At 32.6% G+C, this 27,387-nt stretch overlaps 1 protein-coding gene and 2 long non-coding RNA genes across 4 annotated transcripts in view; 2 read left to right on the plus strand and 1 right to left on the minus strand.

Annotated features, from left to right (window-relative positions):
• Positions 1 to 99: 99 nt before the first annotated feature.
• On the minus strand, positions 100 to 17,548 carry Alg11 (ALG11 alpha-1,2-mannosyltransferase). Of its 2 annotated transcripts, none has more exons than XM_088260045.1 (9): positions 11,423 to 11,581; positions 11,083 to 11,307; positions 10,138 to 10,373; positions 8,160 to 8,377; positions 6,406 to 6,528; positions 5,684 to 5,845; positions 4,830 to 5,028; positions 4,097 to 4,292; positions 100 to 1,630 (listed from the first exon to the last, which is right to left on the minus strand). In XM_088260045.1, exons 1-9 carry the CDS (start codon positions 11,497 to 11,499, stop codon positions 1,543 to 1,545), a joined length of 1,524 nt encoding a protein of 507 aa, XP_088116171.1. In that variant the 5' UTR covers positions 11,500 to 11,581; the 3' UTR covers positions 100 to 1,542. The 2 variants fall into 2 exon arrangements, with proteins under 2 accessions (XP_088116171.1, XP_088116172.1); XM_088260046.1 differs by lacking the exon at positions 11,423 to 11,581 and adding an exon at positions 17,362 to 17,548 and having other exon boundaries at positions 1,328 to 1,630; positions 11,083 to 11,248.
• The window catches only part of LOC148309513 (uncharacterized), a 30,139-nt gene continuing 14,420 nt past the window's right edge, over positions 11,669 to 27,387 (plus strand). The window contains exon 1 of the long non-coding RNA XR_015837526.1: positions 11,669 to 11,712. This is a non-coding gene — a long non-coding RNA (uncharacterized LOC148309513). The remainder of the gene's footprint in view (positions 11,713 to 27,387) is intronic.
• On the plus strand, positions 23,541 to 27,385 carry LOC148309514 (uncharacterized). The gene is made up of 3 exons (XR_015837528.1): positions 23,541 to 25,411; positions 26,141 to 26,526; positions 26,601 to 27,385. It is a non-coding gene; the product is annotated as an uncharacterized LOC148309514 (long non-coding RNA).

Here is a 27,387-nt window from a genome sequence, read left to right on the forward strand (position 1 = left end):
GCACAACTGAAAATTGACGATTTTTGATTTATGACGTTCTTGAAAGGAGTGAGCGATATGTTTTATTTACAAACATAAAATATATTATAATTAAATAACTTTTTTTAAATAAATATTATCTATTCGGTTCATCAGTAAGTATTTTAGGTACCCAGCCACGCGTTATTGTGGCTCAGTCTAATTACATGGAAAATAAATCAAATAGAAAGTACACATTTTTTATACGCTTGATTTCACAATGCCTGTGAAGCAATGAAAATATTTAAAAAAATCAAATCAAAACCATTGAAATGCTAAGTAAAAGCACCTGTCAAGAAGTACGCTGTCCGAAATGAGGAACATTAAGTATAACGTGTATCCCTGTTTCATTCAACAGATGGTGCCGCAATTGCGGTGAAAAAAATATTTGAACAAAACATATAGTCACCAATGTATATAAAAACACATTTGAATGCAATACAGTAGAACCTCTCATAACAAGTAATTCGCATGAACACAAAAAAAAGGTAAAAAGTTGTTCCCTTAACCTTTTAAACGCGTTAACTTTGTTCCTAAGAGACGCTCGTGCGCGGCTGTATTTCGCCGTTTTTTAAATTATTACTTTTATCATGTATTTAGTTATGAAACGATTTATTTTCCTAAACAAAAACGTTCAATGGGATTCATTGTGCCTTTTTGGTACTCTATAATACACGTGTGTCACATTATTCTTGAAATATATCGTAATATAAACAAATTAGATCGTAACATAAATAAATCAAAGCACGCATCGTGTGTCACTCTTACCCACTGGCGATGCGTAGCGTCGAGAGTGAGACAGATATAGGGCATGATTATGGCGCGGACTAATTACCGACCGCTAGAAAAATCAGGGATCTGTTGTTTTATTTATCCTTGTGATGTTACAAATTATTAGTCAGATATTTCAACAGATGTCATAAGGCCGAGGATTGACGTATTATTTTATCCAAAGTTCCACACCATGAAAAAATCCCTCCAAGTTGAACTGAGGTTCGAAACCTGGAGCAAAGTGAAAACACAAACGCTTATGTCAGCCGCGTTTGGGGCATGTCTTGTAAAAACACATACGGTTATGCGAGCCGCGTGGATCCGGTTAAAGAGCGACATTTCGCATAACGAGTTACAGAGAAATGTCAAGTAATTTTTTCACAATAATAACCTGTGAGACGGGACTTCCGCGTCAGTCAAAACAAAAAATGTTTTGCATAATGAGTAAGACTCTGGAACGAATTATGCTCTTTACGAGAGATTCCACTGTACTGTGCCAAAATTTCAAACCAATTAATAAATTACTTAAGATTCAAGATTTTGAAGGAGGAAACATTAAAATTTTTATTTTATAGACAGATGGGCGTATTTGGATGCAGTGTTGAGTCAAAATTTCTAAGTAATTGTGAATTACTTAATGATATTTAAGATTTTGAACCAATAAACACTTACATTTTTATTTATATAGATAAATAGATTATGAAAAATCACAAAATCCAATTTACACAGGATTGATTGATTGTTCATATTGACTCAGTTTGTAGAAACTTTCATCAGTGGTTCAATCGCTCTCAAGAAACCTTTTTCAAACTCCTTTTGTGAAAATCTATCCACAGATGACCTGAAACAATACCATACACTATTAAAATTCGGTAGTACATATCGCTCACTCCTTTCAAGAATGTCATAAATCGAAAATCGTCAATTTTCAGTTGTGCATGTTTTCGGAATGCCCAGAAAATATACTATATCCCAGCAAAAGAGGCATATTTTTAACTTAATATTTACCCGCTACAAGGCAGAATGTGTTGTTTTTGCATTTTGAAGAAAAGGTATTGTTTAATTAATTTTTTTTAATATACAACATATTTTTCAAATGGAGAAAAAACCTTCAGGTTTTACATAAAAAGATCTGTTGCATAGTAAAAAGTTCAATAAGTGGCTTGATATTTATTTTTAATACATTGCATTACATTTTTAAACTTTAAAAACGTTCTCCTGAAAAATCAAGTTTTTTAATTTATGACGTTCTTGAAAGGAGTGAGCGATATATAGATGTGAGATAAGAAATATAAGAGATTGGATGGGTAAAGAAGGGTGAGGGATTTCATTAATTGATTCGGTAGTCACTTTTTGGTAAAATCTATCCATTTTTAATTAATGGTTTACTTAGAAATAGCACTGTTTCTTAAAATCTACTGTCACCATAATACGGTTTTTGAAAATGATGCGGAATGCATGGAAACACGTGTCACAGTAGATTTTAAGAAATAGTGGTATTTACTAAGTAAAACATTAATTAAAAAAGGGTGAGGGAGTTGGTCCCAGTAGCAAAAGACAGATGCTTTCTTTAGAGCGGTGGTTCTGAACCTTTTTGAAGTCAGGGAGCACTTTGGATCATAAGGAAAATTCGCGGTATGTATACCAAAACTAAGGATCCAATAAAACAAAGATAATTTTTACTAAAAATAAAACAGATTATTTTATTACAGACAAGTTAAAAATTACATAAATAAAAAAAATACATAAATACTTCTGCGGTGAAAATGATTTGATGTGACTCTAGCCAGGGGGAACAAATCAAGGGTCACACAACCTTTCAATGAACCTACCATTGATGGAGCACCGTCTGTACAAATTCCTACACATAACTCCCATGATATTTTCAATTGTTCTAAGTATAATGATATAGAATCAAAGATATCTTGACCACTGTTGTGAGTTGAGCGCACACAACTTCACTCTGCAAGGGTGCTGCCATCTAGCCATTATATTTGCATTAATTCGAATCGCACAGTAAATGAGCCAACATTAAATTTTGTATTTCATACTTTCGCGGAGCACTTGCAACAAGCTCGCGGAGCACCGGTTAAGAACCACTGCTATCAGAGTGATCACCAACGTCAGGGGACCCGATACCAAAAGAACTGTAGCGTACAGTGTATAGATACAGAGTAGCAAAAGTACAGTACAGTGTATAGATTAGCAAAAGTGACATTGCAGTACTATCGGTTAAACAACCATAAACTTGCAGCTAACTAACGAATTCACGAAAGATTTACTTTCAATTGGTCTGGGTGTTTGTGGTGTATTTTTCACATTTACAATTCCTATAGAGGACCTTCTTTCGAGATAGAATCAGAAATGCCAGGATCAGGGAAATATGCGAGATTGAAGATGTCGTTAGGTGGGGAAGGCAACGAAGGAGACAATGGTATGCGCGTGTGAGGAGAATGGAACCATCCAGACTCCCCCACCTCGCACTGTACGGCCTACTCCATGGTAGACGCTCCCGGGCAGACCACCAAAGAGATGGGTCGAGGCTAATCCCTCTTAAAAACGGGCCGCAAGGCCTATAATAATAAGAAGAAGAAGACGACAATCCCTATCCTTATTATTCTACCTGCAGACAAGCTTCTTAAAGTAAGGGTTTTGCGGGTTATCCCTTTTAAAAAAAAAAGCAATTTTTTCGACAAGTTTTTGCTCATGCCTGTACCAGCCATGGACAAATCTGCAAAGGGTTAATAACCCTAGACTGGCACAACAAGTGCAGGACTGGATCACCTTGCCTTCATGCAATTAACGATCAAGATAACACTGTGTCAATATGACGATGTGCCCTATGCACTATTGGACGCAAATAATGGAATAGACCAACAAAGTTATTTTTTTAAAGGAATAACCCGCAAAGCCCTTTATTAGCGGCTTGTCTGCAAATAGGACAGTGAGGATCGGGAAGGTAAATATGAATAATACTTCACAAATACTGCAATTGCAATTATTTTTGGAACTTGTGTATATGCAATGGTCTTGGATCCCTTTCACATGCTGGTACCATTTCAAAAGATTTGTTTTTTTTTCTTTAAAGAAATAACCCGCGAAGTCTCTATGTTTAGACGCTTGTCTGCGGGTAAGATAGGGAAGGTAAATGTGAAAAATACATCACCAAACACCCAGACCAATTGAAAATAAATATTTTTAAAATTTATTTTGCACTTGGCGGGAATCGAACCCGCGACACCAGTATCCATTAGCCAATTGTTAGATTTAGTATGTTTACTATATGGAATTACAAATGGCCACTGACCTTGCGGCATCCCGGATGGCTTGCCGCTCCTTCTCGGTGAGAGCTATCACTTCCAGGATAGCGCGAGCGTACTCGGTCGGCTCCGAGGCCAGGAACCCATTGCGGCTGCCTTCCGACGTCTCCACAATATCACACAGCGGGCCCCCTGAGCAGTTAGCCACCATGATGAGCCCCGCCGCCATGCATTCTACAACGCCTAGAAGTAAAAGATTCCATCATTGATCCGGGACCATTGCACATGTAAAAGTTAAAAAATTAATGCGATGTAGTACGATACAATACGATGTAGTTAATACGATAAAGAAGCAGTTAGCTTTGAAACTGGTAGACATTATAATTAAGTTATAATAAAATATTTGTGGTTATATTTTAATTATAAAATAGAAAATAACAAAATTGTTGCTTGAAATATAAATTATAAATATTATTTTTTAACATATCATCAGAGATGAAGAAGAATACGGAAGTCTGAGCATTTAAGGGGCTGACGACCGTAATAGGCTGGTTTAAGTGATCACTTTACACACGAGTATCATTCACCAATTCTATCCATTATTGACAACCACACTAAGTAAATGCTCAGACTTCCATATTCTTCTTCATCTTTGATGAGATGTCAAAAATAATATGAAAATAACTCCTGCAATTGGAGATAATAAAGTATTTGGGCACACTCAAAATGTTATAAATTATAAACTTGAAATATTCAAATATTAAAAGTTTATGTACTTACTAATGCCAAAGTGCTCATTCCACATGGCGTGTAGTCCAATGGTAGCATTTTGGTATATGTCCAGTAACTGGGCGTAGGACACATTCACCCGGAAGTGGACATTATTGTCTAAAGCGAGATGTTTTGCGAGATCTTTCAAGTTTTTCACTCTCTCTTGGTCTTCCTCGTGACGGCAGGACCCGACAAAGATCAACTTTATCTAAAAAATAAATTAATAAAATGATTACAGAAATTGCAATTGTCAAAAATATTGATAGGCGCATAGAGAGTTAGACTGGCAGTGCCTTAAAGAGGTTGTTACAATGTTGTTGTGTAGAAGTTTTTTCTTTATATATTTAATATAAGTACAAAAGAACGAACTAAGGACGAGAAAGGTATTTCTACCTATTCGGTCGATTGATCCTTAACCCTTACTGGTCCAATGTCGAATCTCATTCGACATCGATTTTTTGCTCTTAGGACCCATGTCCATTGAATGAATTCAATTCCAAGCTTACATTTTTGTCACTCGTATCTATTACAACAGTATGTGGGGCAGAGGACAAAATATATTTCCAATTGGAATGTAACTGTCTACCTAGATTTTTTTTTAAATTTTGGGGGACCGGAAAGGTGTTAAGGACTAGAAAGGTATTTTTACCTTCTGCGCCGGCCTCATATCAAAGGCAAAAAAGAAGGGATTCTAATCTTACAAATATAATCTTAACTTAGTTATAGTAAAAACCCAAGTACATATAGTAAAAATTAGTGCTTAAAAAGGCATGACGTTGAATCTACATAGTTTTCATTAAACAAAACAGGGTTATTAGGGTTTTAAAAGTAACATACACATTTTATACCAAAGAATAAAGTACCTTGGACCATAGTTCATCATTGTTGATTAGCAGATTCCGGAGTTCGTACATGGCCTGCAGCATGAGCGGGTGGTCCTTCTCCGGACGGAACTGTCCTACGGAGACGATGTTGATGGGAGATTCCTTGTGCACCAGGGTTTGCAGGAGTTTCAACTGGCTGACCTTTATATATACAAATCAAACATAAAATAAATATGTATTGACAACAACAATACTTTTTCACAAATCTGGATTATCCTTAATTATAGGAGTTATTTCTCAGTATATTATTTCACCAAAATTTACAAATAAAAAAATATGTAACATAGTTATTGACTGTTAGATGGAAGTTCAAGTGCACACAGTGATCCATGGAAAGATCCATACTTGGTTTTAGCCTGAGGGATAAAATCAAAAATGAATATACCAGGATAAAAACCAAAGTAGAGCACATCATGGATCACATGGCAAAGCTTAAATGGCAGTGGGCAGGACATATAGCGAGACAGGACCCCACAAGATGGATCCAAAGAATTCTACGATGGAGACCTTGGGAGAACAAAAGAGGTGTTGGAAGACCCCAAAAAAGATGGTCTGACGATATTGTTGCTGTGGGGGATGAAAACTGGCTGCAAGCAGCAACCTACCGGAGGAAATGAAAAGAAGGGGATGAAGGCTTATATACAGCAGTAGAGGTCAGAGGGCTCATAAAGAAGAAAAAGAAGAAAGTAGAAGGAAGTTACCTCACAAGGTGGATATACTCTGTGTGTACTGAGCGGCACTTTCCACAGTCGGTTAATATGCTCCTCCGTCCAAGTTCCATTTACCATAACGATATCCGTGCAACGGCCCATCATTCCATATAACTGAAATCCATCAAAAAAATTAGTTAAAAAACTCAAACAAATTTTTAAAATGTAAAGTTAAATTTCAATCAATCAATCAAACCCTTATCCACACCCCAATGGTGCATAGGGCACTGCATCATATAAACACAGTGTTATCTTGATTGTAAACACATGATGAAAGGTGATCAGCCCTCCGCTTCGTGTACCAGTCCAGGGTAATATTGAATAAATATTAAAGTGAAAAAAATCACTTAAATTTATTTGACCCTCCCCAGGAATCGAACCCGGGGCCTCCAGAACGGTAGCCTAGACTGCTGACCATTGCACTACGGAGGCGGAAGTTAAATTTAGGCGTGCCTTAAATTTTAGGCATCAAATTATAACCTGTCCTATATAAGTTATAATCTGTCCACCTCCGTAGTGTAATGGTCAGCATGCTCGCCTACCGTTCTGGAGGTCTCGGGTTCGATTCCCAGGGGGGTTTAATAAATATAAGTGATTTTTTCACTCTAATATTTATTCAATATTACACTGGACTGGTACCTGAAGTGAAGTGGATGGCTGATCACCTTTCCTTCATGTGTAACCGATCGAGATAACACTGCGTTTATATGAAGCAGTGCCCTATGCACCATTGGGGTGCGGTAAGGGATTTATTATTATTAAATTATAACCTAGCCCAGAGGTCGGCAGGAGCGGCCCTTTGCCTAGACATTTGCGACTCTTCACCCTTTTCGGACATAAACTCCAATCTCAACCGTATCTCAAGCAACCTTATAACTTTATAAAAATAAAGATTTGATCACGAAAAGAATGAAAGAACTGCCTCTATCTGCGAAAACAGTGCAAGACGGAATTTCCTAAATGTCTTCGAATAATTGGACGTATCGATAGTCCGGTTTTGACTTCCGAAATAACGTATAATGTACCCGGTTACCGTACCTGTCACACGTCACAATCTTTATTCAGAGAACCTGTCCTTCCAATTAATTATGCGCGGAGTTCACCTATGTTCGTATGGCTAGTGAGTACAACTCATGTTTTACCCAAGTTGACATTTTTAATTGCGAAAAATCTGTGTTGAAAAGTCGAATGGTGAGCATATTGTCCTCTCAGGATCTTTAAAAACTATGCTTCTCTGCATTGTATGTATGTCCCTACTAGAATCAACATCACACACACACACACACGCATGCACGCACGCGCGCAAGCACGCACGCACGCACGCACGCACGCACGCACGCACGCACGCACACACACAAACACATTCATTAATTTTCTAGATCTACACTAAATATTTTGTACTTATCTTTATGTTTCTGTGGTTAACTTCAATTGGCTTGTTTAATGTATATCTTTTGATTATTTTGATTTACATATGTGGCTGTTGTTAACCCAAATAAAAAATAATTTAAAAAATGTAACAGAGCAGCAAGTCGAAGATATTAAGCTAGTTTCCGCAATATTAATTGCAACTGATGAGTCGTATGATATTAGTAATATGGCACAAGTAAAGGGTTAAAAATCTACCTCTACATATATGAATATGACATATATGCGGTCTCTGGTTCTTTTGCTATCCTGTTTCCATGACAATTTGGCTCTCTGCCGACCCCTGACCTAACCTAATAAAAGATGATTAAACAAACCCATCCAAACATCTGGTAGTAGATCATCTTCATCCAAGTGAAGAGCGGGTTCCTCGCGATCAGGCTCGAGTTGTTGTGCGAGGCGTGGCGCATCTTCACTCTGCGCATCATGTCCTCGGTGATGGTCGGGTAGTGCGTATACGTGGCCGTCTGGCACGGGCCCAGGTACCGGAATATAGGCATCGTGAATGCATATCCCATAGTGTCTATGAAAATATCTGCAAAAAAATCGAGCGTTTGATAAACTTATGTAAGACTTTTTTTTTCTTAACCCTTATCCGCACCCTAATGGTGCATAGGACACTACAGGTGTGCTATCCCGAGTGCCCTAGCTATTGCTGGTATTCTCCTTTAAGCTACTATTCCTCCTCCATTTTCTTTCCTATAAAGCAGCATTGTCCTCTTCACAATATCTGAACCTTCTAATTCCACTCCTGAAGAGTCATTGCCTCCACAAGGGTCACAACCCTCAGTAATGAGGAATAAGACAGAGAAGAAGAAGAATTCCACTCCCACATGCAAGAATCTTGAATGCAGCACTGATTCAATTCAATTCAATTTATTCAATAATTAATATATACATTACAAACTAACATTTAAGGGTGATCAGTACCCCGCTTCAGGTAGCAGTCCAGGGTAATATTGAATAAATATTAGACTGAAAACATCACTTATATTTATTTGACTTCCTCTGGGAATCTAACTCGGGTCCTCTAGAACGGTAGCCGAGCGTACTGACCCTTACACTACGGAGGCGGACGAGTGAGATAGTTGGGGACAGGTGAGACTATTATACCGCATTAATACCTCAATTGCGCATAAGGGTCCCAGGGGAGGGGGGTGAAAATAAATATTAGTGATTTTAGGAGTGATCACATTGCCTTCATGTAAGTAACGATCGAGATAACACTGAATCAATACGATGCAGTGCCCTATGCACCATTGGGTGCGGATAAGGGTTAGAAAAAAAAGGTGATGGGAACATGTTGCAAGACAGGACCCCACAAGATGGCCCCAAACATTTAGACTTTGGGAGAATTAAAGAGGCGTTGAAAGACCTCCTAATAGATGGTTCGATGACATAACCGCTGTGGGGGGTAGAAAATGGTTGCAAACAGCAACCGACCAAAGGGAATGGAAGGATACGGAGGAGGCCTGTATCCAGCAGTGGAGGACAGAAGGCTAGAGAAGAAGAAGAAGGTGATCAGTGCTGCATTCAAGATTCTTGGATGTAGGAGTGGAATTCTTCTTCTTCTCCGTCTTATTCCTCATTACTGAGGGTTTTGACCCTTACCCAAGCAATGACTCTTCGGGAGTGGAATAAGAAGGTTCAGATATTGTGAAGAGGACATTGCTGCTTTATAGGAAAGAAAATGGAGGAGGAATGGTGGCCAAAAGGAGAATAACAGCAATAGCTAGGGCACTCGGGATAGCACACCCGTACTTGTTCAAACTTTTATGACATAATAGTCAGTGGACATTTGTATAAATCCCTTGAGGAAAAAACTATGCTTATACATTCATTTATCCATATTCGCTTCCTACGCCCGAAAAAATTCTACATGGAAAAATCCTAAGATGAAGATCAGCAGCAAACTCAAAATTTACAAAACTTGTGTGTGACCCATCATCACATATAGCCACAAAAAACGCGCTTAGAGTGTCAGAAATGAAGACTCTAAGAAGCATGTCTGGCAAGAGCCAACGAGACAGAATAAGGAATGCCAGGATAAGAGAAATACGCCAGATCGAAGATGTCGTTAGGTGGGGAAGGCAACGAAGGAGACAATGGTATGCGCATGTGAGGAGAATGGAACCATCTAGTCTCCTCCACATTGCACTGTACCCTAAGGTAGACGACTAGCGGGGAGACCACCAAAGAGATGGATTGACAGCTGGGAATCGACATCGCAGGAGGCTAATCCCTCTTGAAAACAGGCCAAGTAGAAGAAGCTTTCTATTATGATTTATTACAAACCTGGATTGAGTTTTAGGAGTGCTTCGAATGCAAGAGCCATGGAGCCGAGGCTCTGCAGCAGGAGAGTGAAGTAGGGATACTTCTTGGCCTCCACAAATCCCCGAAAGTTTAAGTAGACAAAATTCACTCTATTAACATCTACTTTCACATTGAACGTGTTCTGCGCCTTGTTGAGGATTTGTTCGGGCGTAGCGTCTACATCACCCGTGTACACATATATTTTAGTAGTAGGGTATCTAAAAAATGAGAATATAAACATATCGTAGTCATACAGGAGAAAGTGACCGATTGCATTTTTTACAAAAATGTGATAATCGACTATTTAATATCTTACTAGCTCAATACCCTCCGGTCCCATACACGACCGGTGGGTATTGAAGGATGCAAAAGACCACGGGGCGGCCAAAGGTTAAAGAAAATGAGTTAGAGCAGGGGTTCCCAAATTATGCGCCGCGGCGCCCTGGTGCACCGTAGAAAGTAAAGAGGGGCGCCGTGAGTCGATCCTCTATCATTATCCGAAACCACAAATATTTTCTTTTTTGTTGTTCTCTGTTTCAATTCTTATAAATATAATAAAACTCAATTTCATATTGTGGATGTTTTAATTTTTGTACCTATCTACCCCACTACTATTATTGTAGGTACCTATTGCTTTTGACTATAATATATACAGGATCTTTCATTACTTTCAAGTGCTTTCTATCTTCAAATTTTAATAAAACAAAGTGTGCGTCACAGATGTAGCATCAACAATATGGTCGCTATTGACTGTGAAACTTTGAAAGTCTTTATTGAAAGACCCTATATATATATGGTCACTATATCTAATCCAAATAGCTTACTAATGTAAGGCGCCGCGCCGTGACAAAATACTAAGCTTGTAAGTGCGCCGAGGGCTGAAAAAGGTTGGGAATCCCTGAGTTAGAGTATAAATTATTTATGGACCTTGTTAATATCGAGTTGATGGCGACCCACAGAACTCTTTCTCCACCGCCTCCAGCGTTGCAGTAGGGATGGAAGAACCCTACTATTGTCCCATCCTTTTGTCGTCTTTGCTTCTTGCGAGCGTCAATTCGCATCAGCCAGGACGCAAACATGAACGCCAATGGTACTATTAACGTAAATACCAGGAACATAAAAAGCAGAGTACATGATAAAATCACTAGAAACCTGAAAATTAAAAAAAAATACATGTATCATACTTTGGTCACTTTTACAGTTATGAATTAAAAGTGTCTAATAACTTTCCATAAAATATTTGAAACCTATTTAAATAACGTCTTACTTCAAATAAAATGCAAAAAGTTCCCACATTGCGTTATTTATAATGTAATATGCAGTTTCGAAGACCACGTACGGCATAAAAATTGCACCGCACAGCGAATGTCAAAATGACAGAAGAATACGAAAACTGACAGATTATCTATGGAACGATCACGGGAATGTTTGTGTTACCATATATTTGACTTGATAAGATATTTAAAAAAAAACGCACCGATTTGAACTGGTTCTAACGGCTCAGGAATGACTCATTCAAAATCCATATTTTTACCACGTTAGCGTCGGCGTCGCATGGCCAGGGGGGGTCGACTCGTAAACGTCAGATTGTTCAAAAAACGACCAGAAATGACGAGACACGCTAATACACTAACAAAAACACCGAAACGGGAACGAAAAATACGAGATACCAACAAGTTGTTTGAGAAACCAATACGAGATACCAACAAGTTGTTTTTAGAGAATTGTATCTGTAATATACTTGTTTGTAAATTGTTATATATTTTTTGTTTAAAAGGGCAGAAGGAACATTTAATAAATTGTGTGTTTTTCTGGAATTTTTGTCTGAAATATAGTCATTTGAAAATTCTCTTTTTTGTTTTTATTTAAAAGCATTGTATCGATTGCGATGTATCACACAAGTTTGAGTGTGTAATATTTAGTGAATATATAAAAAAATATGTATAAATGTATATATGTTTTTATAAAATATTTATTAATATATACATATATATATATAAAAAAAATAAATATATATATATATATATATATATATATATATATATATATATATATATAAATATTTAAATATATATATATATATATATATATATATATATTTACATATATATATATATAGTATATATATATATATATAAATGTATATATATATAAATATATATATATATATATATATATATATATATATATATATATATATATAAATATATATATATATATTTATATATATATATATATATATAAATATATATATTATATATATATATATATATATATATATATATATATATATATATATATATATATATATATATATATATATATATATATATATATATATATATATATATATATATATATATATATATGTATATATATATATATGTATATATATATATATATGTATATATATATATATTATATATATATATATATATATATATATATATATATATATATATATATATATATATATTTATATATTTATATATATTTATATATATATATATATATATATATATATATATATATATATATATATATATATATATATATATATATATATATATATATATATATATATATATATATATATATATATATATATATATATATATATATATATATATATATATATATATATATATATATATATATATATATATATATATATATATATATATATATATATATATATATATATATATATATATATATATATATATATATATATATATATATATATATATATAAATATATATTATTTTACATTAAAAAAAGCTAATAAGTCTGATTATTTGAACAGAAGCCTCAATAAGAAAGACCGTAGATAAAAAAAAAGAAAAATATTTTAGCAATTCGGCGAGTGACGAATAAGTAAAAGGGTTCGAATGTAATTTATCATTCAGCGGCTGAGTTTAGAAACTACTAATTGCCTGAACTCTTTTCATAAATGTCGCGTTTTAGCCGTGACCTCTATATTTTTGTTTACAATGAAATAAATAAATGTTGGTTATAAAATTCCTTTTTTTATATTGATATTATAATTATGTTAATATGTAATAAAACAAATTTTAATATAAATATCATTTGGCCTGAAAAATTAATGGTAAAAATTTCGCCGGGTGGATCCGGCCGCGCCCAGCCGGGAGCTAAGTACCTTCAGCCGGGAGCATCGATTACGGTTTTATTATGTTGCTTGCAATATTTTTTATATTTTTACTGTTGCCATGATATTGTTAGGAAATCGATTTCGCTTTGAGATTTGCTCTATTCCTCTACATACATCTGCTTTGATTAATTTTTATTTTCTATTTTTATATGTTTTATACGTCTATTTTTATTTCAATGCCTTAAACATCTTTATTAATCTTTTTCGGTCTGCCGGAATTCATTAGGATTTTTTAAAGATAAAATTATTGATCCGTGTCTGCATATGCTTTTATAAATTTTTAACACTACACTACACTTTTCTCTATGTATGTATTTACGTACCCACTACCTACTTACCTGTAAGTATTTATGCGATGGATTTCCTTCTACAAATAAAAATTATTGCGAAATACACAATAAAACACCTTTTTTAATTTTAAATAAAACATGTAACTTAAATTTTTTTTTTTCTTACTTAAAAAAATTAAAGAGATCCTTGAGCGTCATGAGATTGCGCCAATTTCGTTTTATTTGGTTAAAGTTTATCTCCTCTTCGGGTTATTTGTAATCAATTTCGTGTTTTTTTTTTAATATATGCATTACTGCACTAAAACCTTTCTCTTCTAAATATGAAGATAGAAAGGCTATTATAGGTAATTTCAATTCTTCCCACAGAATTAGGTATTGATGACGAAAACGTACCCAAAAATCAATATAAACACATTGATTACATATTATTTTGGTTTATTTATTGACTTGGCGTTTAATTTGTAGAACTCCATTTTAATTTATGTATTAATTTTAAATCAAACACAGATTTTTTGAGTCTACTAAGTTGTATTTTATTAATAAAAAACACATAAAAAATTATACTGTGACAATTGTTTCGCCTTGTTAGGGCATTATCAAACGAATGACCATTCGTTATCCATGAATTATCATTCGTTTGATAATGCCCTAACAAGGCGAAACAATTGTCACAGTATAATTTTTATGTGTTTTTTATTAATAAAATACAACTTAGTAGACTCAAAAAATCTGTGTTTGATTTAAAATTAATACATAAAATATTATTTTTGCTTCACAGTCATTTTGCAGATCAATAAATTACTCTTTTAAATTTGGACTAACACTTTCTACGTCTGATAAAAATGGATTGATTAACCAAGCTGATATCAAAAGTTCCTGTTAGTCTTTGAACCGTATTATCATATAGATTTATATTATCCACTGACACTTCGTGATGGAATTGCATTTTTAATTTATTATTAGATTAAAACCAATATTTTTAGCTTTTCCACTTTTTTATTTGACCAGCGACCGGGTTTCGTCGTTACCGACATCATCAGACTGGATCTGATGATGTCGGTAACGACGAAACCCGGTCGCTGGTCAAATAAAAAAGTGGAAAAGCTAAAAATATTGGTTTTAATCTAATAATGTATTATCATATCTTCGATAAGGGCATTAATGTGGCTATGATACTATATGTCTTTTTTAATGGGCCCTTGTTTTATATGAAGAACTTGATAATATTGAGTATTATGCCAAAGTTAAAGTTAAATTTTGCGTATGAAAGTGTAGTTTTTCTTTATTGACACAACGTTCCCTTGAACCTCCCGCTCCCTTCTGCAGCACCCCCCAAATGCGAAAATTTTAAAAACGCCTAGCCAGACTTCCAAAACGTCCAGAAAGGGGCGCTGGCACCCCCGATAAGAAACATAACTTCAGGAAGTGGTGGACACTCCTTCTGTCCTTTTAAAATATTGTGTTTTCTGGAATTTTATATATTGTATATTATAGTAAGTCAAAAAAATTACCATTACCATTTACCGTTGTACGGCTGAGTTGAGTAACCATTATTAAACTGAACTTTTGAACTCAACTAAACGCCTAAACTCTTTTTATAAATGTCGCGTTTTAGCCGTGACCTTTCTATTTTTGTTTACACTGAAATAAATAAATTTAGATAGTGAAATATCTTCTTTGTAATATTAATATTATAATTTTGAAAATATGTAATACAACAAATTTCAATATCAATACCATTTAACCTGAAAAATTAATGACAAATATTTCGGCGGGTGGATTCGACATTCAGCCGCGGCGAAGTCACGCCCAGCCGGGAGCTTAGTACTAGTAGCCGTTTACGTCACTTCCGGCCGCTGGCGAATATCACTTCCAGCCATAAAAAATCGAGGTAGTTGGCGGTCTTTATATAAATAGTTAGTCTGTGGCATGGCCGCCGCCTCCAGGGGGGGTCGACTCGTAAACGTCAGATTGTTCAAAAAACGACCAGAAATGACGAGACACGCTAATACACTAACAAAAACACCAAAACGGGAACGAAAAATACGAGATACCAACAAGTTGTTCAAACGAAAAATACGAGATACCAACAAGTTGTTCAAATATTTGAAATAAATATGGACTAACTATGGCTATAGACAATTATGGATAGAAAAATAGAAATCCGTAGGTGCCTACCTATTGCAGCATCGATTATATTGATATTTTTGTTTTATTATGTTGCTGGTAATTATTCTTTTATCTTCTTATTGTTGGTTGCAGTTTTATTGCGGGCAATTAAAATTAGAACCGATTTCGATTCGAGATTTGCTCTACTTCCTTACATACATCTGCTTTTATTAATCTTTATTTTCAATTTTTATACGTATCATAATTTTTATTTTCAGTGCCTTCAAACAACTTGGATTATCCATTTTGACCTGCCGGAATTGAATCTGCATTTGCTTTTTTATAATTTTTTAATAGTGCATTATTATTTTCAGTGCCTTCAAACATATATAATGGGTTATAAATGTATTGTTCCTGGCTGCCCTTCAAGGAGAAATTATTCAATAAAATTTTTTAGTGTTCCTAAAGGTAAGGGTGAGTTATGGTATAGGATAATGTTCCCATATTTGACGGATATTAATAACTTTTTGAATATAAAAGATCCTCGAATTTGCTCTAATCACTTCAATGTCAGTGACGTTGCACGTAATCGTTTAAAAAAAGGGGCTCTTCCTAATCATAATCTGCCTTTGCCTTTAAGTTTTTTCAGCAATATTATTGATATCCCTTGTTCAAGTGAGTCAATTTCACCCATTTATTCCTTGGATGTGTGCAGCAATTCTAAATTTATAAATAATCAATTAGATAATGTTAATAATCATACTTTCTCCACAGGTGATAAAGAAAACAGGGTTCCTACAGTGGGCTCTCTTAAAAAGAATGTTCTTCCTACTCCGTCAGGTTCTGTTCTTCCTACTCCGTCAGGTTCTGTTCTTCCTACTCCGTCAGGTTCTGTTCTTCCTACTCCGTCAGGTTCTGTTCTTCCTACTCCGTCAAGTTCTGTTCTTCCTACTCCGTCAGGTTCTGTTCTTCTACCAAATACATCCACTGATACTGATCACGAAAGAATAAAAATATTAGAGTCAATTATTCAAAATCTAAGTAAAGATTTTAAAAAAATTCTAAAAGAAAATAAATCTTTAAAAAAAAAAGTTGACACTAGAAGTACTCCCACTCTTTATTTTAAAAAAGTTTTGTCAAAAATGCGTCAATTTCCCAAAACATTTATCGCTGCACAATTAAGACTAATCAATTCACATCCTAAAGGTAGAAGATACACATTTAAAGAAAAGATAATGGCACTTTCTATAGCTAAGCTCAGTAACAAAACATATAAATTTTTGAGAACAGAGTTTAACCTACCTTGCAAATCCACTCTACAACCCATTTTATCAAATATTGATTTATCTTCCGGTATCAATCCCATAATTATAGATCATTTAAAAAAGACTTCGAGGAAACTGGATGAACATTCTAGACAATGTGTTTTATTATTTGATGAGATGGCTATTCAGACACATGTGAGTTATAACCCTTCAAATGATGTCATTGATGGATTCGAGAACAGTGGGATGGGGAGGCGCACAGATAATGTAGCTGATCATGTTCTGGTATTTATGCTAAGGGTTATAAAGCACAATTGGAAAATACCTGTTGCTTTTTACTTTGTGAAAAATTCTACTCAACATATTTTACTAAAAACTATTATAAAAGAAATAATTAATGAAATAAATAAAACTGGTTTCATCATAAGAGCCACTGTAAGTGATCAGGGATCTTCCAATGTGTCTGCAATTAATTCTTTAATTTCAGATACGCGAGCAGATATACTTCGAGTTTCTCCAGGAGCGCATCCAGAAAATTATAAATATTGTGTAAGTGGTATAAATATTTATCATATTTTTGATCCACCCCACTTGTTGAAATGTTTCAGGAATAATTTTTTGGCCAAAAATATCCTATGCGATGGAAAGAGAGCTGAATGGAAGCATATTGATGCACTATATAAGATTGACGGAGCCGGGGGAACTGTGAGACACACCAAACTGACAGAACGCCATATAAACCCAAAGGGGAAAGAAAAAATGAAGGTAAAGTAAATAATAAATAGTATTATTATTTTTATTCAACCCTTATGGATAAAACTTAAAAACAGACCTAAAAATTCAAATATTTCCTGCTGCAATAATGAGAATGGTAATAAAGGAGATCACCGCAGACAGTTTCCTTTATGAATTTTGCAAAATACAGTTTTATATGTCCCAATGTGTTTATTACTGCCTCTGGTCTAAAATTTGTCTATTTATATAAATGTCGGTATTTTCCCTCTTCAGCTATTTCCAGCCTCTTTCAATAATGAGATATGAGTGCTAACATGGTGGCCTTCAATATCCATAATATTGTGTTAAGAGTTCAATATGAAAAACTCAATATAATATAATTGATCTTAGTTGTGAATGAAATTACTATAGATTATGTATGTAAATTGAACAATTCATAAATAAAATAGTGCCCATTCACATGTATTTTTAAAATATATTTTTTAGCATCTATTGACATCTATGATTTTTTTCCAACATTAATTGCTATTGTTTATTATATTCTCATGTCTGATTGTAATTATCTTTTTATTGTTTAGTTTTTCTTAAAGAGTATGTTATAATGAAAGAAATTTTTTATTCAAATACCGCAGTCAACTTTATAAAAATTATATCTACTTTTTTAATGATGCGTATTTATGATAGTGAGTTTTATTTATGATGTATGTAGTAGTGATTTCAGGTAATGTTTACGTTAATGAATAACATTTAAAATTTCAGGTGAAATATGCTGCACAAGTATTCAGCCGTTCTGTAGGATCTACATTGCAGCTTTTATTAAATGCTAGAAGATTAGAACAAAACTCTTCGCATAATAATTTTCCTCTACCCGACACTGCACAATTTTCTATGGAAATAATTTTTTTCATGAATTCCTTATTTGATAGTTTGAATTCTTTTGGATATAAACATAAAGGATTAAAAAATGCTATATCTCGTAACTCTGAACATCTCACCTTCTGGACAGAAGCTGTAAAAATATTACAATCATGGGAATTTGATGGCAATACTGTAAAAGAGCGCAGACCGATAACAATGCATAATTTTCAAGTGACCATCAATTCAATGAGAGCAATTTGGGAAGATCTGCATAAAATGGGATTTAAGTAAGTGAACCATATTGACTTACTTTTATAAAAAAGTTAAAATTATTTTTGGTACTGAATTTTTTTTTCTTCAGATTTATAAATTTAAGGAGGCTAAATCAAGACCCCTTAGAAAATTTCTTCGGCCAAATTCGAGCACATGGAGGACAGAATTTGCGGCCATCGTGTTACCAGTTTATAAGTGCGTTTAAGACTCTATTATTAAATAGCATGACAACAGGTAAATCAATAGGGAATTGTGAAAGTGATAGTGACAATATGATGAACATGTATAGTTTTTTAAAAAGTATGTATAAAAAATCACAGGATTTGTCTACTATGGAGCCTTCTATGGATCTGTCTCTAGAATTAAATAATGAAATTGCAAGCGCAGAGCATTTACAAAATATTACTATTAATAGTGTTGATTTTTTTGAAAAAAATACAGGTTCTTATTTTGCAGGCTTTATATGTAGACAAATCTTGACAAAATTAAATGTATGTAATTTATGTAAGGAAAATTTACTAAGCGAAAATATTAATTTAGATGAGCACAGTTTAATAAAAAGTCTACAATATTCAGAAACAGGGGGATTGTTATATCCAAGTAGTGATTTTTTAAATAGTTTTCTTATTACACATAAATTAGTTTACCAAGCTATTGTTGACCTATGTTATAGTGATAAAATTAGTAAAAAAATAATTAGACAGATAAAATTATGTATCGATTTTAATTGGTTTTCATGTGCCACTCATAAGGAAACATTTATTAGTTTATTTTGTCATCATATTACAAAAATATTATTAAATGAGTGGTGTAGGATATTTAATAATAAATTGAAAAATATTGATAAAAGGGTAAATACAGCGGAAATGGAAACACTTTTGAAAAAAAATATTAGTAGTAAAAATTAGACATTTATAATACTTATATATGTTATAATATACTTGTTTGAAAATTATTACATAATTTTTTATAATATTATTTTTTATAAATTGTTACATGTTATTTATAATTCATTTGTTTTTTTTAGAATTGTATCCCTAATGTAGTTGTTTATAAATTGTTGCATATTATTTATAATTCATATTGTGTTTTCTAGAATTGTATCCCTAATATACTTGTTTTGTAAATTGTTACATATTTTGTGTTTAAAAGGGCAGAAAGAACATTAAATAAATTCAAATTCAAATTTGTGGGAGTCAAGTAGTTACCGTAGCCTTCAGCTCGTACACTTGCCTTGGGAAGTGGTGGGTACTTCTTCTGCCCTTTTATAAAATGTTTTTTAGAGAATTGTATCTGTAATATACTTGTTTGTAAATTGTTACATATTTTGTGTTTAAAAGGGCAGAAGGAACATTAAATAAATTCAAATTCAAATTTGTGGGAGTGAAGTAGTTACCGTAGCCTTCAGCTCGTATACTTGCTTCGGGAAGTGGTGGGTACTCCTTCTGCCCTTTTATAAAATGTTTTTTAGAGAATTGTATCTGTAATATACTTGTTTGTAAATTGTTACATATTTTGTGTTTAAAAGGGCAGAAGGAACATTAAATAAATTCAAATTCAAATTCAAATTTGCGGGAGTGAAGTAGTTACGGTAGCCTTCAGCTCGTATACTTGCTTCGGGAAGTGGTGGGTACTCCTTCTGCCCTTTTATAAAATGTTTTTTAGAGAATTGTATCTGTAATATACTTGTTTGTAAATTGTTATATATTTTTTGTTTAAAAGGGCAGAAGGAACATTTAATAAATTGTGTGTTTTTCTGGAATTTTTGTCTGAAATATAGTCATTTGAAAATTCTCTTTTTTGTTTTTATTTAAAAGCATTGTATCGATTGTGATGTATCCACACAAGTTTGAGTGTGTAATATTTAGTGAATATATAAAAAAATATGTATAAATGTATATATGTTTATATAAAATATATATTAATATATACATATATATACAATATATATATATATATATATATATATATATATATATATATATATATATATATATATATATATATATATATATATATATATATATATATATATATATATATATATATTAATATATATATATATATATATATATATATATATATATATATATATATATATATATATATATAAACATATATATATATATATATATATATATATATACATATATATATACATATGTATATATATATATATATATATATATATATATATATATATATATATATATATATATATATATATATATATATATATATATATATATATATATATATATATATATATATATATATATATATTATTTCACTTTCAAAAAAGTTAATAAGTCTTATTATTTGAACAGAAGCCTCAATAAGAAAGACCGTAGAATAAAAAAAAAGAAAAATATTTTTGCAATTCGGCGAGTGACGAATAAGTAAAAAGGGTTCGAATGTAATTCATCATTCAGCGGCTGAGTTTAGAAACTACTAATTGCCTGAACTCTTTTCATAAATGTCGCGTTTTAGCCGTGACCTCTATATTTTTGTTTACAATGAAATAAATAAATGTTGGTTATAAAATTCCTTTTTTTTAATATTGATATTATAATTATGTTAATATGTAATAAAACAAATTTTAATATAAATATCATTTGGCCTGAAAAATTAATGGTAAAAATTTCGCCGGGTGGATCCGGCCGCGCCCAGCCGGGAGCTAAGTACCTTCAGCCGGGAGCATCGATTACGGTTTTATTATGTTGCTTGCAATATTTTTTCAATATTTTTACAGTTGCCATGATATTGTTAGGAAATCGATTTCGCTTTGAGATTTGCTCTATTCCTCTACATACATCTGCTTTGATTAATTTTTATTTTCTATTTTTATATGTTTTATACGTCTATTTTTATTTTCAATGCCTTAAACATCTTTATTAATCTTTTTCGGTCTGCCGGAATTCATTAGGATTTTTTAAAGATAAAATTATTGATCCGTGTCTGCATATGCTTTTATAAATTTTTAACACTACACTACACTTTTCTCTATGTATGTATTTACGTACCCACTACCTACTTACCTGTAAGTATTTATGCGATGGATTTCCTTCTACAAATAAAAAATATTGCGAAATACACAATAAAACACCTTTTTTAATTTTAAATAAAACATGTAACTTAAAATATTTTTTTTCTTATTTAAAAAAATTAAAGAGATCCTTGAGCGTCATGAGATTGCGCCAATTTCGTTTTATTTGGTTAAAGTTTATCTCTTCTTCGGGTTATTTGTAATCAATTTCGCGTTTTTTTTTAAATATATGCATTACTGCACTAAAACCCTTCTCTTCTAAATATGAAGATAGAAAGGCTATTATGGGTAATTTCAATTCTTCCCACAGAATTAGGTATTGATGACGAAAACGTATCCAAAAATTAATATAAACACATTGATTACATATTATTTTGGCTTCACAGTCATTTTGCAGATCAATAAATTACTCTTTTAAATTTGGACTAACACTTTCTACGTCTGATAAAAATGGATTGATTAACCAAGCTGATATCAAAAGTTCCTGTTAGTCTTTGAACCGTATTATCATATCTTCGATAAGGGCATTAATGTGGCTATGATACTATATGTCTTTTTTAATGGGCCCTTGTTTTATATGAAGAACTTGATAATATTGAGTATTATGCCAAAGTTAAAGTTAAATTTTGCGTATGAAAGTGTAGTTTTTCTTTATTGACACAACGTTCCCTTGAACCTCCCGCTCCCTTCTGCAGCACCCCCCAAATGCGAAAATTTTAAAAACGCCTAGCCAGACTTCCAAAACGTCCAGAAAGGGGCGCTGGCACCCCCGATAAGAAACATAACTTCAGGAAGTGGTGGACACTCCTTCTGTCCTTTTAAAATATTGTGTTTTCTGGAATTTTATATATTGTATATTATAGTAAGTCAAAAAAATTACCATTACCATTTACCGTTGTACGGCTGAGTTGAGTAACCATTATTAAACTGAACTTTTGAACTCAACTAAACGCCTAAACTCTTTTTATAAATGTCGCGTTTTAGCCGTGACCTTTCTATTTTTGTTTACACTGAAATAAATAAATTTAGATAGTGAAATATCTTCTTTGTAATATTAATATTATAATTTTGAAAATATGTAATACAACAAATTTCAATATCAATACCATTTAACCTGAAAAATTAATGACAAATATTTCGGCGGGTGGATTCGACATTCAGCCGCGGCGAAGTCACGCCCAGCCGGGAGCTTAGTACTAGTAGCCGTTTACGTCACTTCCGGCCGCTGGCGAATATCACTTCCAGCCATAAAAAATCGAGGTAGTTGGCGGTCTTTATATAAATAGTTAGTCTGTGGCATGGCCGCCGCCTCCAGGGGGGGTCGACTCGTAAACGTCAGATTGTTCAAAAAACGACCAGAAATGACGAGACACGCTAATACACTAACAAAAACACCAAAACGGGAACGAAAAATACGAGATACCAACAAGTTGTTCAAACGAAAAATACGAGATACCAACAAGTTGTTCAAATATTTGAAATAAATATGGACTAACTATGGCTATAGACAATTATGGATAGAAAAATAGAAATCCGTAGGTGCCTACCTATTGCAGCATCGATTATATTGATATTTTTGTTTTATTATGTTGCTGGTAATTATTCTTTTATCTTCTTATTGTTGGTTGCAGTTTTATTGCGGGCAATTAAAATTAGAACCGATTTCGATTCGAGATTTGCTCTACTTCCTTACATACATCTGCTTTTATTAATCTTTATTTTCAATTTTTATACGTATCATAATTTTTATTTTCAGTGCCTTCAAACAACTTGGATTATCCATTTTGACCTGCCGGAATTGAATCTGCATTTGCTTTTTTATAATTTTTTAATAGTGCATTATTATTTTCAGTGCCTTCAAACATATATAATGGGTTATAAATGTATTGTTCCTGGCTGCCCTTCAAGGAGAAATTATTCAATAAAATTTTTTAGTGTTCCTAAAGGTAAGGGTGAGTTATGGTATAGGATAATGTTCCCATATTTGACGGATATTAATAACTTTTTGAATATAAAAGATCCTCGAATTTGCTCTAATCACTTCAATGTCAGTGACGTTGCACGTAATCGTTTAAAAAAAGGGGCTCTTCCTAATCATAATCTGCCTTTGCCTTTAAGTTTTTTCAGCAATATTATTGATATCCCTTGTTCAAGTGAGTCAATTTCACCCATTTATTCCTTGGATGTGTGCAGCAATTCTAAATTTATAAATAATCAATTAGATAATGTTAATAATCATACTTTCTCCACAGGTGATAAAGAAAACAGGGTTCCTACAGTGGGCTCTCTTAAAAAGAATGTTCTTCCTACTCCGTCAGGTTCTGTTCTTCCTACTCCGTCAGGTTCTGTTCTTCCTACTCCGTCAGGTTCTGTTCTTCCTACTCCGTCAGGTTCTGTTCTTCCTACTCCGTCAAGTTCTGTTCTTCCTACTCCGTCAGGTTCTGTTCTTCTACCAAATACATCCACTGATACTGATCACGAAAGAATAAAAATATTAGAGTCAATTATTCAAAATCTAAGTAAAGATTTTAAAAAAATTCTAAAAGAAAATAAATCTTTAAAAAAAAAAGTTGACACTAGAAGTACTCCCACTCTTTATTTTAAAAAAGTTTTGTCAAAAATGCGTCAATTTCCCAAAACATTTATCGCTGCACAATTAAGACTAATCAATTCACATCCTAAAGGTAGAAGATACACATTTAAAGAAAAGATAATGGCACTTTCTATAGCTAAGCTCAGTAACAAAACATATAAATTTTTGAGAACAGAGTTTAACCTACCTTGCAAATCCACTCTACAACCCATTTTATCAAATATTGATTTATCTTCCGGTATCAATCCCATAATTATAGATCATTTAAAAAAGACTTCGAGGAAACTGGATGAACATTCTAGACAATGTGTTTTATTATTTGATGAGATGGCTATTCAGACACATGTGAGTTATAACCCTTCAAATGATGTCATTGATGGATTCGAGAACAGTGGGATGGGGAGGCGCACAGATAATGTAGCTGATCATGTTCTGGTATTTATGCTAAGGGTTATAAAGCACAATTGGAAAATACCTGTTGCTTTTTACTTTGTGAAAAATTCTACTCAACATATTTTACTAAAAACTATTATAAAAGAAATAATTAATGAAATAAATAAAACTGGTTTCATCATAAGAGCCACTGTAAGTGATCAGGGATCTTCCAATGTGTCTGCAATTAATTCTTTAATTTCAGATACGCGAGCAGATATACTTCGAGTTTCTCCAGGAGCGCATCCAGAAAATTATAAATATTGTGTAAGTGGTATAAATATTTATCATATTTTTGATCCACCCCACTTGTTGAAATGTTTCAGGAATAATTTTTTGGCCAAAAATATCCTATGCGATGGAAAGAGAGCTGAATGGAAGCATATTGATGCACTATATAAGATTGACGGAGCCGGGGGAACTGTGAGACACACCAAACTGACAGAACGCCATATAAACCCAAAGGGGAAAGAAAAAATGAAGGTAAAGTAAATAATAAATAGTATTATTATTTTTATTCAACCCTTATGGATAAAACTTAAAAACAGACCTAAAAATTCAAATATTTCCTGCTGCAATAATGAGAATGGTAATAAAGGAGATCACCGCAGACAGTTTCCTTTATGAATTTTGCAAAATACAGTTTTATATGTCCCAATGTGTTTATTACTGCCTCTGGTCTAAAATTTGTCTATTTATATAAATGTCGGTATTTTCCCTCTTCAGCTATTTCCAGCCTCTTTCAATAATGAGATATGAGTGCTAACATGGTGGCCTTCAATATCCATAATATTGTGTTAAGAGTTCAATATGAAAAACTCAATATAATATAATTGATCTTAGTTGTGAATGAAATTACTATAGATTATGTATGTAAATTGAACAATTCATAAATAAAATAGTGCCCATTCACATGTATTTTTAAAATATATTTTTTAGCATCTATTGACATCTATGATTTTTTTCCAACATTAATTGCTATTGTTTATTATATTCTCATGTCTGATTGTAATTATCTTTTTATTGTTTAGTTTTTCTTAAAGAGTATGTTATAATGAAAGAAATTTTTTATTCAAATACCGCAGTCAACTTTATAAAAATTATATCTACTTTTTTAATGATGCGTATTTATGATAGTGAGTTTTATTTATGATGTATGTAGTAGTGATTTCAGGTAATGTTTACGTTAATGAATAACATTTAAAATTTCAGGTGAAATATGCTGCACAAGTATTCAGCCGTTCTGTAGGATCTACATTGCAGCTTTTATTAAATGCTAGAAGATTAGAACAAAACTCTTCGCATAATAATTTTCCTCTACCCGACACTGCACAATTTTCTATGGAAATAATTTTTTTCATGAATTCCTTATTTGATAGTTTGAATTCTTTTGGATATAAACATAAAGGATTAAAAAATGCTATATCTCGTAACTCTGAACATCTCACCTTCTGGACAGAAGCTGTAAAAATATTACAATCATGGGAATTTGATGGCAATACTGTAAAAGAGCGCAGACCGATAACAATGCATAATTTTCAAGTGACCATCAATTCAATGAGAGCAATTTGGGAAGATCTGCATAAAATGGGATTTAAGTAAGTGAACCATATTGACTTACTTTTATAAAAAAGTTAAAATTATTTTTGGTACTGAATTTTTTTTTCTTCAGATTTATAAATTTAAGGAGGCTAAATCAAGACCCCTTAGAAAATTTCTTCGGCCAAATTCGAGCACATGGAGGACAGAATTTGCGGCCATCGTGTTACCAGTTTATAAGTGCGTTTAAGACTCTATTATTAAATAGCATGACAACAGGTAAATCAATAGGGAATTGTGAAAGTGATAGTGACAATATGATGAACATGTATAGTTTTTTAAAAAGTATGTATAAAAAATCACAGGATTTGTCTACTATGGAGCCTTCTATGGATCTGTCTCTAGAATTAAATAATGAAATTGCAAGCGCAGAGCATTTACAAAATATTACTATTAATAGTGTTGATTTTTTTGAAAAAAATACAGGTTCTTATTTTGCAGGCTTTATATGTAGACAAATCTTGACAAAATTAAATGTATGTAATTTATGTAAGGAAAATTTACTAAGCGAAAATATTAATTTAGATGAGCACAGTTTAATAAAAAGTCTACAATATTCAGAAACAGGGGGATTGTTATATCCAAGTAGTGATTTTTTAAATAGTTTTCTTATTACACATAAATTAGTTTACCAAGCTATTGTTGACCTATGTTATAGTGATAAAATTAGTAAAAAAATAATTAGACAGATAAAATTATGTATCGATTTTAATTGGTTTTCATGTGCCACTCATAAGGAAACATTTATTAGTTTATTTTGTCATCATATTACAAAAATATTATTAAATGAGTGGTGTAGGATATTTAATAATAAATTGAAAAATATTGATAAAAGGGTAAATACAGCGGAAATGGAAACA

Source organism: Brachycentrus maculatus, unplaced genomic scaffold (assembly GCF_059751285.1).
Source record: "Brachycentrus maculatus isolate JH-2025_06_01 unplaced genomic scaffold, ASM5975128v1 h1tg000122l, whole genome shotgun sequence".
NCBI classification, from domain to species: Eukaryota; Metazoa; Arthropoda; class Insecta; order Trichoptera; family Brachycentridae; genus Brachycentrus; species Brachycentrus maculatus.

Excerpts from the sequence above, each read along its gene's own strand:
- Alg11 (XM_088260045.1), bottom strand. The coding sequence starts at position 11,499 with ATGCCGTACGTGGTCTTCGAAACTGCATATTACATTATAAATAACGCA. Across the intron at positions 5,029-5,683 it reads ATGATGAACTATGGTCCAAG|ATAAAGTTGATCTTTGTCGG; the intron begins GTACTTTATTCT and ends TTTATTTTTTAG. Across the intron at positions 4,293-4,829 it reads GAATGAGCACTTTGGCATTA|GCGTTGTAGAATGCATGGCG; the intron begins GTAAGTACATAA and ends TTTTACTTCTAG.